The sequence below is a fragment of the Papio anubis genome, chromosome 12, assembly GCF_008728515.1.
Source record: "Papio anubis isolate 15944 chromosome 12, Panubis1.0, whole genome shotgun sequence".
NCBI lineage: Eukaryota > Metazoa > Chordata > Mammalia > Primates > Cercopithecidae > Papio > Papio anubis.
In genome coordinates this window covers 122,506,903-122,520,898 of record NC_044987.1, presented here as the reverse complement: position 1 = coordinate 122,520,898, position 13,996 = coordinate 122,506,903, and the positions used below count along the sequence as shown (strand labels likewise).

General features: G+C 66.7%; 1 protein-coding gene across 1 annotated transcript in view; it reads left to right on the top strand.

The window, feature by feature from the left end:
* Positions 1-1,221: 1,221 nt before the first annotated feature.
* MUC5B (mucin 5B, oligomeric mucus/gel-forming) overlaps positions 1,222-13,996 on the top strand; it is a 42,080-nt gene continuing 29,305 nt past the window's right edge. Inside the window, 23 exon segments of the mRNA XM_031653978.1 lie at positions 1,222-1,291; positions 3,776-3,832; positions 4,294-4,365; positions 4,704-4,965; positions 5,120-5,234; positions 5,398-5,488; positions 5,764-5,870; positions 6,888-7,089; positions 7,480-7,605; positions 8,001-8,118; positions 8,264-8,402; positions 8,747-8,857; positions 9,225-9,294; positions 9,723-9,860; positions 10,268-10,432; positions 10,711-10,805; positions 10,908-11,034; positions 11,285-11,540; positions 12,049-12,104; positions 12,479-12,579; positions 12,819-12,970; positions 13,362-13,500; positions 13,580-13,690. Coding sequence (XP_031509838.1) covers positions 1,222-1,291; positions 3,776-3,832; positions 4,294-4,365; positions 4,704-4,965; positions 5,120-5,234; positions 5,398-5,488; positions 5,764-5,870; positions 6,888-7,089; positions 7,480-7,605; positions 8,001-8,118; positions 8,264-8,402; positions 8,747-8,857; positions 9,225-9,294; positions 9,723-9,860; positions 10,268-10,432; positions 10,711-10,805; positions 10,908-11,034; positions 11,285-11,540; positions 12,049-12,104; positions 12,479-12,579; positions 12,819-12,970; positions 13,362-13,500; positions 13,580-13,690 — 2,880 coding nt within the window.

The window sequence follows — 13,996 nt, the reverse complement described above, 5'->3', positions numbered from 1 at the left end:
AGGGTCCCCGTGGGGTCGGACGAGGTCACACCACCCGACCTGGTGCTTCCCGGAAACCTAGGGTCCATGTCACGGAGCGTTCAGGACGCTGGTGGCCAGGGAGCCAGAGGGTGGGAGCGTCTCAAGTGCAGGGCACACGGGCAGGAGGCGTTTGCAGGAGGTGTTTGCAGCGCGGACGGAGTGTCCTGTAGATGACACTGTCTGCCCTGTAGATGACGTTGGTCGGGGAGGTTTACCACGTGGCCCCCGGGAAGCCCACCCAGCCCCAGTGTGAGGTGCTAGGCTTCCGAGGCTCCCACCTGGGGCAGGCTGAGGACACCGGGCAGGTCCAGGACCTCCAGGAGCCGCTGCTTCCTCAACCCTGCCAAGGTTAATGAGGGGCCCAGAGTGAGGTGGAGGCCAAATGGGACTCAGGGCTGGAGCCTCTGGCCTGGCTGGACCAGGGCTGGCATTGGACAAGCACGGCTGACTCCCGATGTGCATGGCCAGGGGACACTCTGGGCCTCAGTTTCCCCTTGAACATGAACCTGGAAACAGATGAGCCCAGAGACCTCCCATGGTCTTCAAGGGGTTCTGGTCAGCTGGGCTGGGATCTCCAGAAATGGGGCCTCCTCCAGGGACCCCCACAAGCCACCCAGCCTGAGCATCCTGGCCACGTGCACGCCTGAGCTGAGCAGGAGCCTCCTGGCCTTCCCGCTGGCTAAGCAGTGGCCGGAGAGGAGCTCCAGCCTCGTGGGCCCTCCCCGGGCCTCAGGCACCCATGGTGAGTGGCTGGGGGAGCTGCCCAGAGGCTGGGGTTCCCTCCCAGTGGAGCGGAGTGGGGCTGAGTGTGAGACAGGCTGGCTGACCACTGTTTCCAGGGACCCTGTGCCCAAGGCCAGCCCTGCCCTCCAGCAGCTTTGCCATCTAGGAAGGTGCCAAGCGGGACGGGCCCTTCTCCTCTCCCTTCCGATTCTCAGAAGCTGCTGGGGGTGGGGGCGTCCTGGGCCTCAGGGCACAGAGCTGCAAATCCTTCCTGATCCAGGCCTCTCCCCTGCCACAGCCCCTCCCCGAGAGCAAACACACGTGGCTGGCGCGGGAAAGAGCAGGGTGCCCTGCGTGGCCTGGCCTGGCTTGGGGCCAACACTCCCTGCTACATAAGCTGGGGCCCCCAGGGGAGCAAGCACCCGGCCCAGCTCCCTCCCTGCCCGTCCGCGCCCCCCACCTGTGCCAGTCCCCAGGATGGGTGCCCTGAGCACGTGCCGGACGCTGGTGTTGGCTCTGGCGGCCGTGCTCCTGGTGCAGCAGGCAGGTAAGAGCCCCCCGACTCAGCCCCCTCTAGGATGCCGTCTTCACGGTGGGGATCTCTGCAGGCCGCTTGCCTGGGAGCTTCTCCTGCAGAGTGGACGGGCAGATCCCCCTAGGATCCTGAGTATCCTGGATGGGACCCTACGTGTCCCCAGCACAGAGCTCTCTGGCCCCATGGGCCCACAGTGTCAGGGAACTCAGGGACTGGCTTGGATGGGATGTCCAGGGGAAGTTGGGCCCCTGACTGCAGGGCAAGGACCCTGGGAGACCACCGAAAGGGTCTTGGTCTTGGGGGTGAGACAGGAGTGGGCAATGGGGGAGGGGGCCACGGCTGCGGGTCTCTCTGGAGCCCTGTGAGGCCCAGGCATCACAGTAAACAGGGGTGGGCTTAGTGTGGGCCCCTGCCCAGGACCGGCTTTGCCCTTCACGACCAGCCTGGGGATCACAGCTGGCAGGGCAGGTGAGGGCACCACCCTCAAGGGTTGCACAGCCAGCCGCGAGAGCCCTGGCCTCAACCCACGCGTGACTCCCACAGGTCATCTGCGGGCATCTCAGGCCGCACGGGCTGCCTGGCTCTCAGCCAAGCATTTTCCCTCGTCTGCCATCTCTTGGCCAGAGCCGCAGCTTTAATACTTACTGTCAACAGAGAAAGATGCGGCCCCAGGGGCCACCTGGAGACACCCAGCCGGGCTGGCCAAGAGGCAGCTGCAGTCCCTCCCTGCCCTGCCGTCCACTCCCTCCCAAGCTTGGGGTCTGGGCTGGGCAGGCGAGGCTCCCCGGGGGCTCTCTCTGTCTGTGGAAGGGAGGCTGGGTGGTCAGCAGGGCTGGAGGTAGGCGGCTTCCCCCAGTGGCTCCCAGCCTGGGCCCGGGGGGAGCTGCCTCTGACCACAAGGTTTGGGCGCTGGTTTGACCAGAATAGCCACATCCTTGCATCTAGTTCTTCCAGGCCATGCAGCCTGGGCTCCCCTCACCCGAGCAGGCAGGGCCCAGGGACTGTCAGCCCCCACGTCCTCCAGTCCTCCATGCACATCCAAGTTGGGGAGATCAAGCCCTCGGCAGGGACTGTGCTTTAGTCACAAGATGCACGTCCTATGGCCGGGGCAAGGTGGGCCCTGCACAGAGCTGCTTCACGTTAGGGGACACACCCCAGGGTGATGGGAGGGCTGGTGGCGGGCGCTTCTCTGGCCTCAAGATGGAGGCCCAGGTGGCCCAGTCCAACGAGGGCACGGCATGGAGCAGATGACCAAGGGCGGTCAGCCTGGGTGGGGAGGGGCTGCCTGGGTGGGGAAGGGCTGCCTGGGGCTGCCAGGGGCTGCTGGGGTGGGGAGGGGCTCCCTGGGGTAGGGAGGGGCTGCCTGGGGTGGGCACCAGTGCGTGGGAGTGGCTAAGTGGGCCGGCACACGTGGGCAGGGCTGTGGGCTGGGGGTTGGGGTGGAGGACACAGGGAGCAGCTGGCCTTCTGGGAAAGGCAGTCAACCTGGACCTCTGGAGGCGGCCCCTGCTGTGGTTCCCAGATGTCAGCAGGACCTGACTGGAAAAGCCAGGCAGGGCCAGGCCAGAGCACAAACCACAGGGGCCAGCCCCTCGCTGAGCCCTGACCGTGCTGTGGGGGCTGGGGCCTCACCTCCCGCCTCCCCAGGAAGCACAGGTTTGGGCTGGGCCATCTCAGATCAGGCTCCAGGGAGGAGCTCTGGGGCCCGGTGAAGGGGGCACCCCAACCCAAACCGAGCAGACAATGGCCTGGGGGCCAGGGGGCCAGGGGGCCTCAGAGTCCTGGGGGTTGGAGCTGCCTCTTCCCAGGCTCTCAGCCCAGAGTCCAGCCTCCATGGGACTGGTGGGTGAGGCCTTGCCCGGAGGCGGTGGTCAGCCTGGGGGACCTTGGCGCCATCCCAGTATCTACAGCCTCACAGCCCCGAGGCCTGCCCCCACCCCGCCCCACTCGCCTGGACTTAGGGATCGAAACTGGCTCTGGGCTTAGGTTTCTGCTAAGTCACGCCTGGAAGGTTCCAAGTGTGTCCTCCCAACAAAGCTGGCCTTTGTCCTTCTCCAGGGGACGTGTGGGATGAGGCGGAATCCCCCCTTGGGGCGGCCAACGCCTTTTCCTGATTCCATTTTCTCCCCCATCACTTCAGAAGGAGGCACCATCCCCGCATGTCAGTTGGGGAGGGCTGGGGTCTCTGGCCAGGTGCAGGTCGTGCCGGGGGCAGCTCAGGGCTCCCTGCTGGAAGCTTCCATCCCGCAGGCTTTCCATAGCATTGAGTGGCGGGGGAGGCATCTGTGGTTGACGGTTGCGGTGGCCTGAGCGGCTGGGGAGGAGTCCCGGCCTTGGCCAGAGTGTGCCGTGCGGGTGACCCTGCAGAGTGTGGAGACCGTCACCGTGGACCCCACATGAGGCTGCCGCACCAGGGATGTGGCCGGGTCCACGGTCAGGTTCGTGGCCGGCAGCCACATCTGGTTCCTCACTGACTCCCATCCCCTCTTCCCACAGAGACCCAGGGCCCTGCGGAGCCGAGCTGGGGCAGTGCAGGGCACACCACAGATGGCGGTACGTGGCCAGGCTCGGGTGGGGGGTTCCTGACCAGGCTGGAGGTGCTGGGATTTGGGCTGGGGCAGGCAGATGCCTCTCCAAGCAGCCATGCGTCCGACAGAGACCCTCCCTGGGTCCCCTGCCCAGGACAATGCCCGGCACCTGAGGCAGAGCTGGACGCTCCAAAGAAGAGGAAAGTGCAAAGCAGAGAGACGTGCACACACACACACACACACGTGCAGGCACACGTGCGCCCACACTTGCACCAGCACACACACGTGTGCACACAGGCCAAAACACAAGGCAGCAGTGTTTCTGAGCAGACAGGGCCAAGGGTGAAGGGGCTGCCTTGCCCCCAGCCCATCAGTTTCGGGCTCCCCTTCAACTCTGGTGGCTGGCGAGGAGGGTGGGACCCGGGGAGGGTGTCTCTGCTGCCCCTTCCCGGCCACGTTCCTGGGGTGACCGGCCTTCGCTCACAGGTGCCCCGACGTCCTCGCCCACCCGGCGTGTGCGCTTTGTTCCACCCGTCACTGTCTTCCCCAGCCTGAGCCGTAAGCAGACGCCGTCCCTGCCGGCTGGGAAGGGGGTGTTTGCCAGCCCCAAAGGTGGGGGCCCAGATCTAGGGGTGCAGTTGCCACCAGGTGGGGCCATTGGGCCAGACCCAGAGTCCTCCCTCTGGGCGGTCTCCTGATCACTGGCCGCCCTGGGGGATGGGGACGGGTCAGGGGTCTTGGAGCGAAACAGAGGCAGCCCAGGGTGAACCAGGCAGGGCACAGCCAGCAGCCGACCATGGGCTTTTCTGCTCCAAAAACCAGGGCACCTCAGCCCAGGGGAGGCTACCCCGTGGGGGGCTGGCATGGGGGTGGGCCTCATCCCACGCTCCCCACAGCCCTGAACCCGGCACACAACGGGCGGGTGTGCAGCACCTGGGGCGACTTCCACTACAAGACCTTCGACGGTGACGTCTTCCGCTTCCCCGGCCTCTGCAACTACGTGTTCTCCGAGCACTGCGGCGCCGCCTATGAGGACTTCAACGTCCAGCTACGCAGAGGCCTGGTGGGCTCCAGGCCTGTGGTCACCCGTGTTGTCATCAAGGCCCAGGGGCTGGTGCTAGAGGCGTCCAATGGCTCTGTCCTTGTCAACGGGCAGCGGTGAGCTGGCCACCCTGGGGAGAGGCGAGGGCCGGGCCACGTGGTGTGACCTCCCCACACGGCCGTGTCTGACCTGGGCCAGGGCGGGGGTGGGGTTGGGCGGGCGGGCAGCCGGGAGGGCTGGGCCCAGGGAGAGACCCAGCTGTCTGTGCAGGGAGGAGCTGCCTTACAGCCGCACTGGGCTCCTGGTGGAGCAGAGCGGGGACTACATCAAGGTCAGCATCCGGCTGGTCCTGACCTTCCTGTGGAACGGAGAGGACAGTGCCCTGGTGAGGAAGCCCTCTCGTCCCTTGCCCCTCCAGGCCTGGCCACAAAACCCCCGCAGGGGTCGAGGGATAGCCTCCCTGGGCTTGGGGTCCCAGGGCTTGGGGCATGTTGCCAGTGGGGGGATCAGAAGTCCTGAGGCTGGAGCTGCTCCTCCCCTACTCTCAGCTGGAGCTGGACCCCAAATACGCCAACCAGACCTGTGGCCTGTGCGGGGACTTCAACGGCCTCCCAGCCTTCAACGAGTTCTATGCCCACAGTGAGTGCCACCTGGGCGAGGGGGCGGTGACCGATTATGTCAGCCAGCCAAGGGTCACAGTCCCATGGAGGCTGGGAGGGGTGGAGTGGGGACCGGGCACCGGGCAGGGAGGGGTCACAAGGGCTGTGCCCTACATGGTGGGAGGAGCGCCCCTCGGGCACATCGGGCCCTAGGCAGGAGTGGGAGTCCTCTGGCCTGGGCTCAGGAAGTGGGAGCCCATACCCTGTCCCCAGGATCCCCTCAGAGCCACCACACTCCTGCTTTCTTCCCGGCAGACGCCAGACTGACCCCGCTCCAGTTTGGGAACCTGCAGAAGTTGGATGGGCCCACGGAGCAGTGCCCGGACCCGCTGCCCTTGCTGGCCAGCAACTGCACAGATGAGGTGAGTTTCCCCCCAACCCCCAGCTCCTGGGCAGGGACGGCCTCCAGAGGTGAGCCCCTCGCTCCTGGGCAGGGATGACCTCCAGGTCCAGGGGGAGCCAGGCCGAGGTCTGAGGAACGTTCCCAGCTGGAGGAGAGATGGTGGCGTTGGAGGGAGGCCTGGCAGCCACCCTCTGTGTGCTCAGTTCCACGGTACACACTGTCCAAGTGTGGTGATGTGTGTGTTCCTCAGGCCACGCGTGTGACAAGCTGTGCGAGCAAATATAGGCCCGTGCTGCACGGGCTGGGCTGAGGGTGGGTACTCGGGGAGCCTGGAGCCAGCTCTTCCCACCAGCAGGGGGACTCAGAAGGGGCCTGGAGGCTCCAGGATCCCTAAATCAGCAGAATCTCTGAGCCTTAAATTGGGCATTGAATGACAGCAGCAGCCCCCCGGGAGCTGGGCCCCACAGCCCGCAGCCCGGGGCCTGGGAAGGGAGGACACTCAGCACTGGACTGCCCTGAACTTGCCAGGCTACCTGGAGAGGCAGGGCCTGCGCCTCCCCTCCTTGGCTCCGCCTCCTGGGGCAGGGCCTCCACCTGCCCTCCTTGGCTCTGCCTCCTGGGGCGGGGTCTGCACCTTTCTTCAGAGAGGTGGGGCCTCCACCTCCCCTCCTTGGCTCCGCCTCTGGGGCGGGGTCTGCACCTCCCCTCCTTGGCTCCGCCTCCTGGGGCGGGGTCTGCACCTGCCCTCCTTGGTTCCGCCTCCTGGGGTGGGGTCTGCACCTTTCTTGGGTGCTCACTTCGTGGGCAGGCACATCCCGGGTGGGGGATTCAGAGTCATGGGTCACTCCCCAAGGGCCAAGCAGAGCTCTGCACCGGCAGCTACACGGCCACAGTGGGTGGAAGGGATGGGGCTGGGTACAAGAAACCTCGATGGGGAGAGGGCTTCCCAGCCTGGCCTGCCATGGGTCCTGTTCCAGCACTGTGGCAGCCCCCATGGAGGGCAGGGGTGCCCAACCTGGCCCACTGTGCTCCCCAGGAAGGCATTTGCCACCACACCCTGCTGGGGCCGGCCTTTGCGGAGTGCCACGCACTGGTGGACAGCGCCCCGTACCTGGCTGCCTGCGCCCAGGACCTGTGCCGCTGCCCCACCTGCCCGTGCGCCACCTTTGTGGAATACTCACGCCAGTGCGCCCACGCGGGGGGCCAGCCGCAGAACTGGAGGCACCCTGAGCTCTGCCGTGAGTGCTCCCAGGGCCTTTGCCAAGGATTGCGCTGGAGAGAAGGGGCAGGGGGAGCGCTTTGGGGGCCATAGGCGGGTGGGGAGGCCTGGGGGACAGGGATGGAGGGCAAAGGACACACCCCAGGCATAGTGGGCAGAGGCCACCCCAGGACCCCAGGAGGGGATGGTGCCTCCGGGGGCTGCAGGAGAAGAAGAGGCTGTGCAGGTGGCGGGGACTGGGACTGGAGGGAGGAGCTGCTATGATGAGGGGCATCAGGGCCACCCTGAGGCCCAGCTCTGGCTTCTGCGGACTTGGCGGCAAGTGGAAGGCGGTGGAAGGTGGCTGGAGCTGACCACGCGGGCAGTACAGGGCCCTTCCCCTGGCCCAGCCCTGCCTCCTTTTGTGCAGCCCGGACCTGCCCCGTCAACATGCAGCACCGGGAGTGTGGCTCACCCTGCGTGGACACCTGCTCCAACCCCCAGCGTGCGCAGCTCTGCGAGGACCACTGTGTGGATGGCTGCTTCTGCCCCCCAGGCAGGTCTCGCGTGCCCTGGGCCCCCTCAGGGGGCTTTCACGTCCCTGTTCCCAGCCCCGCCCCCAGCCTCATCAGGCCTGGAAGCAGAGCCCCTCATGCCAGAGGGTCCCACCAGAGGGCCCAGGGTGGGAAGGGCACTGGCTGGGAGGGTGCCGGAAGACCTGACGATGCGTGGAGGGAGGCAGAGCAGTGCCATGAGCCAGTTGGGTCTGGTAGGGAAACTGAGGCCCAGAGGTGCTTGGTGTTCATCCAAGTGGGTGGGGCTCAGGGCAGGGGTGGTGTCCTGGAGCAGGAGTTCCTCCCCGAGGGAGGCGGCTTGTCCCCAAGGCTGCGGTCTTCTGACCTTGGTGTCCCCCATGCATGGGCCGGTCCTGCCTCACGCCCTGCCCCACAGGCACGGTGCTGGATGATGTCACGCACTCTGGCTGCCTGCCCCTCGGGCAGTGCCCCTGCACCCACGGTGGCCGCACCTACAGCCCGGGCGCCTCCGTCAACACCACCTGCAGCTCCTGGTACCTATGAACCCGCCAGCCTCTGCCTGGGGTGGGGTGTGGAGCTCCTGGTGTGCACCCGCCAGCCTCTGCCTGGGGTGGGGTGTGGAGGGTGGGGCCCACCTCCTCCTGACATGTCTGTTCTGCTCATGGCCTCCCTCCCCAGCACCTGCTCTGGGGGGCTGTGGCAGTGCCAGGACCTGCCGTGCCCTGGCACCTGCTCCGTGCAGGGCGGGGCCCACATCTCCACCTATGACGAGAAACTTTACGACCTGCATGGCGACTGCAGCTACGTTCTGTCCAAGGTCTGGGCACAGGGCCGGGTCTTCGGACACCCAGGTCCTCCCGGGATCCTCACGCCCCTTCCGCCCAGGGGAGACCTCCACGATGGTCATAGAGGGCCGGATGTTCCTGCTGGGGGGAAGCCCTGGGTCCCCATGATGGTCATAGAGGGGTGGTTCTCCCTGCTGAGCATCACGGGACCAAGAAGCCCCCCAGGCCCTGAGACAAGCTGCTGGGAGGTGACCAGAGGTGCCAAGGGACACCTCCTCACAGAGCCACATCCCCCACATGGGCATCCCCAGCACGCTTTTGGGGGGCCCCCACATCATCGAGCCAGGCCCAATGCACGCGTGGGTCCTTCCCCTAGAAATGTGCTGATGGCAGCTTCACCGTCCTGGCCGAACTGCGGAAGTGTGGACTGACGGACAACGAGAACTGCCTGAAGGCCGTGACGCTCAGCCTGGACGGCGGGGACACGGTGAGTTACTCTTAGCATGGACGGCGGGTACACGGTAAGGGCCTGGCTGGGGCCCTGGGCTGGGACAGGAAGGGGCGTGCGAAGATGTGCAGGGAGTGAGCACGGTCAGGTCCCCCCTCCAGCCCCGAGGTGGGGTCCCCCCTCCCGCCCTCAGGTCGGGTCCCCCCTCCAGCCCCAAAGTCAGGTCCCCCCTCCAGCTCCAAGGTCAGGCCCTCCCGGGAGGGAAATGCAGAGCCCACCGCAGGTCCAGGCCTGAGCTTCCTGTGGGCTGTCCCCAGTGGGGGCCCCTGGGCAGGCCACCCCCTCATTTGAGAGTCGGGAACAGGTTCCTCCGCAGAGCTGACCTCCTGCCCGCCTCCTCCCACAGGCCATCCGGGTCCAGGCAGACGGCAGCGTGTTCCTCAACTCCATCTACACGCAGCTGCCCCTGTCGGCAGGTACGTGGCTCTCCCAGGACGGCTGGGCCGGGTGGCGCCTCCTAGCAGGGGCAGCTCCCACGATCTGGGCAGCGTCCGCTCCATCCCCTGCTAGCTCTCCGTGGCCTTGGGCAGCTCCAAGAGCTTCCTGTGCTCGGTTTCTCATCTGCAGAGTGGGAATGCCAGGCTCCCATCCAGGTAGCTGTGGGGAACCCACATCCAGCTCGCTCAGTCCCACTCTGTCGGGGAGCCTAGAATCTCCACCTGAGCCGGCTTGGCGGCCACAGGCCTGGGACAGGGAGCATGAGGGCTCCTGGCCACTCCTGGGTCTCATTCCCGGGTCTCAGTGGGGTGGCCCGGCCCACTGGATGCCCTGCCCCTCCAATCTGGCCAGATCTGGCCCTGCACCCCTGCACCCCTGACCGGCCTCTCTCCCACACTCCCGGCAGCCAACATCACCCTGTTCACACCCTCGAGCTTCTTCATCGTGGTGCACACAGGCCTCGGGCTGCAGCTGCTGGTGCAGCTGGTGCCGCTCATGCAGGTGTTTGTCAGGCTGGACCCCGCCCACCAGGGCCAGATGTGCGGTGAGGCTGGGCAGGAGCCTTCGGGGACAGGGCCAGTGGGGACGGGGCCTGGACTAGCGCCAGGCTGCAGGGAGGGGCAGGCAGAGGCGGGCAGGGGACAAGGGAGAGGGCTGCTCCCAGAGCATGGCGGAGACGCTGGTGCTGCCAGCACAGGACGCCAACATATGACTGGCGGCCCCGGAAGCAACCAGCCGGGAGGATGGAGCGGGCAGCCCTGCCCTGGCTCAGGCCAGCTTTGCACAGGGGCTGCCCCCCACTGGGGCTTATCTGCAGAGGGTTCTGGAAGCAGAATCCTGGGACAGAGCTCCCAGCCGTTCCACCCTGTGTGGTGCCTGGAGGGATGGCAGGGGTGGGGAGCCGGGTGGGCCCAACCGCGGCTGCTGACATCCCCCAACCCTGGCTCGCAGGCCTGTGTGGGAACTTCAACCACAACCAGGCTGACGACTTCGCAGCCCTCAGCGGAGTGGTGGAGGCCACAGGCGCAGCCTTCGCCAACACCTGGAAGGCCCAGGCCGCCTGCGCCAATGCCAGGAACAGCTTTGAGGACCCCTGCTCCCTCAGTGTGGAGAATGGTACTCCTGGCCCCCACCCCCACAGTCACCCCAGGCTCAAGTGCCACCTAGCACCTTCCTGTCCCCTGGGCCACGGGTGGGATTGGGGACCCCATGGAGGCGGGTGGGAGGCATCGGGACGAGGTGCTTGGGACCAGGCGGCCAGAAGCCCCCAAGTCGCGGCAGGTAAGCCCCAAATTCCAGCTCACTGTTCCCCAGGCTGAGGGGGTGCAGGCCTGTGTGTTGGGGGTGTGGGCTTTGTGGCAGGGCATGGAGATGGGGCCGGGTCTTCCCCACAGAGAACTACGCCCGGCACTGGTGCTCACGCCTGACTGACCCCACCGGCTCCTTCTCGCGCTGCCACTCCGTCATCAACCCCAAGCCCTTCCACTCGGTAAGAGGCCGTGAGGCCAGATCCCTACCCCTGGGTGGGGTGGGTGGGGGAGCCCTGGCGGGCTGGGGTCCCTGATGCCCCGACGCCCGCCCACCTCCACAGAACTGCCTGTTTGACACCTGCAACTGTGAGCAGAGCGAGGACTGCCTGTGCGCCGCGCTGTCCTCCTATGTGCACGCCTGTGCCGCCAAGGGCGTGCAGCTCAGCGGCTGGAGGGACGGCGTCTGCAGTGAGTGCCTGCACTGGAGGGGGGATGTGTCCACGCTGTGTGGGGTGCGGGGGACCCTGGCTGGCAGCAGCCGTCACTCACACGGTTCTCAGCCCAGAGCTTTGTGCCTCCTCATCCCAGCCTCGCAAGAACCTTGTATCCTTGCGATCACCACATCACAGACAGGGATGCTGAGTTGAAGATGGGGTGGGTGGGGGCTGGCCAGGCTGCTCGGCCGCTGACCTGTCCTCCCTGGCCCCACCGACCATAGCCAAGTACATGCAGAACTGCCCCAAGTCCCAGCGCTATGCCTACGTGGTGGACGCCTGCCAGCCGACTTGCCGAGGCCTGAGTGAGGCCGACGTCACCTGCAGCGTTTCCTTTGTGCCCGTGGATGGCTGCACCTGCCCCACGGGCACCTTCCTCAATGACGCGGGCGCCTGTGTGCCCGCCCGGGAGTGCCCCTGCTATGTTCACGGCACCGTGCTGGCTCCTGGAGAGGTCGTGCACGACGAAGGCGCTGTGTGGTAAGGGGCTGGGCAGGGGGGAAAGCGGGTCCCTGAGTGCTCCTCAAAGCCACTTCCCGCCCTCCCCAAAGGCTTCTGTGCCTCCCCACGAGGGTTCTGAGACACGAGGGGCCAGGCTGGGGAGGGCGGCGCAGGGTGGACCCAGCACATTCTAAAGAGAAAATTCCCGGCTGGGAAAGAGGCCAGGAGTGGAGGTGGCCCTGGGAGGACGCCTGCTGGCTGTTCTCAGCTGGGTCCAAACAGCAGCCCCTGCCAGGAAAGGTGGGTGGCCCCCACTCCCACTCTGGGTTCAAAGGCTGCTGCTAACCGCAGGGTCCTGGCTGCTTTGTCGCCCACCTGTGTGTATTTACCCACGCGCCTCCCAGCGAACAGTGGCAGGCACTGTCCCGTCTCACGAGGAGGAGGCCAGGCTGGGGAGGCCCAGCGCTCTGTGGGTGCTCGGGAGCCTGGGGGTGGGGTCTGTGGGGTGAGGGCGGCAGGTCCAGGCCGGGCCGTCCATCTCTTGTAGCTCGTGTGAGGGTGGGAAGCTGAGCTGCCTGGGAGCCTCTCTGCAGAAAAGCACAGGTAAGCGCCACCCTGCCCCACACTGCCCAGCCCCGCCCCGCCCCGCCCCGCCCCGCCCCGCCACGCACAGCCACGCACAGCCCCGCCCCGCCTCGCCCCGACTCGCCCCACCCCACCTGAGCCCTGCCGGACCAGGTCAGTCCTCACCTGGGCTCTGCCACAGGCACCCATGCCCCGACACGCCAGGGACAGAGGAGCCCATGGGTCTCTGCCCCGCAGTGTGGCCGGAGTGTCCTGGGGTTGGGGGCTGCAGGTTTCATGGAAGCTTTGGCTCGGGGGCTGCTAGCTTGGCCAGCAGGACAGGCTCAGGGCTGCCCAGGGTCAGTCGAGGGCTGCCCTTCCCCAGAACCCCTCCCACCAAGCTCTGCCCCCAGGGTGTGTGGCCCCCATGGTGTACCTGAACTGCAGCAACAGCTCGGCGGGCACCCCTGGGGCCGAGTGCCTCCGGAGCTGCCACACGCTGGACGTGGGCTGTGTGAGTTCCTGGCCCTGGCTGTCCCGTGCTTCAGGGAGGGGTGGGCAGGGAAGGGGTCCCAGCTTTCCCAGCTCCCGAGCCCAGGGATCTGGTGGTCCTGGAGACACTTACCTACCCGGAAGCTCCGCCCCGGCCCGTGAATTGCCCTGGGGGCCACTGGGTGCGCCTGTCCCAGAGGGTGAGTGGCATCTGCCTACCCTGGTGTCCGGCCCTGACTGGTACCTGCCTGGGCCCCACAGTTCAGCACACACTGCGTGTCCGGCTGTGTCTGTCCCCTGGGGCTGGTGTCAGACGGGAGTGGGGGCTGCATCGCCGAGGAGGACTGCCCCTGCGTGCACAACGAGGCCACCTACAAGCCTGGAGACACCATCAGGGTCGACTGCAACACCTGGTGGGTCGTGGGTCCCTCGGAGACAGCGGGCAGGGAGGACAGCGGGCGGGGAGGGAAGGGGGCAGGGAGGGCAGTGGGTGGGGAGGGCAGGGGGCCAGCTGGCCAGGGCAAGATGGGGTCGTAACAGGAGACAGAGTTGCTGGGAAAGCCATGGGCCGTCCTGTGCGTCCTCTGGAAGGTGGCCTAGGGCCAGTGGTGCTACCAGGAGCCTGGTGAGGCTGCGTGCCCTGCATTCACAGTGGGGAACGCCACCCCTTCCACCGAGGACGGGTCAGACTGGGCCTGGGGAGGCTGAGGCCGTGTGCTGACCTGCACAGGCCTGGGTGCAGGGTCTCAGGAAGGCCAGGAGGGCAGGCCCCTGTGAGCAGGCACCGTCCCTGGTCCCTCGCAGCACCTGCAGGAACCGGAGGTGGGAGTGCAGCCACCGGCTCTGCCTAGGCACCTGCGTGGCCTATGGGGATGGCCACTTCATCACCTTTGATGGCGAGCGTTACAGCTTTGAAGGAAGTTGCGAGTACATCCTGGCCCAGGTACGCCGCCCCCTCACCCGCTCCTGCAGGCTGGGCACGCTCCGGCCCGCGGCCAGCAGCTTGTCTCTTCCTGGCCCAGGACTACTGTGGGGATGACGCCACCCACGGGACCTTCCGCATCGTCACCGAGAACATCCCCTGTGGGACCACCGGCACCACCTGCTCCAAGGCCATCAAGCTCTTCGTGGAGGTGAGAGCGGCCCCGGCTGTGAGCCCCCTGACCCTGCAGCCAGCGAGCCGGCCCCCAGGGAAGCTTCGTGAGGCTTCAGCTGCACCCACAGGTTCTCAGCAGTGTCCTGGCCCCGGGATGCTGTTCCAAACAGCCACAAACCAGGGGGCTTAGACAACAGAAATGCATTCTCAGTCGTGGAGCCGGAAGTCAGAGATCCAGGCGGGTAGGACCACACTCCCTGTTGAGGGTCTGAGTAGGTCCTTCCTGCCTCTCCCAGCCTCATGGGCTGCAGGCGTCCCTGGGCTGCGGCTGCCTGTGACCTCC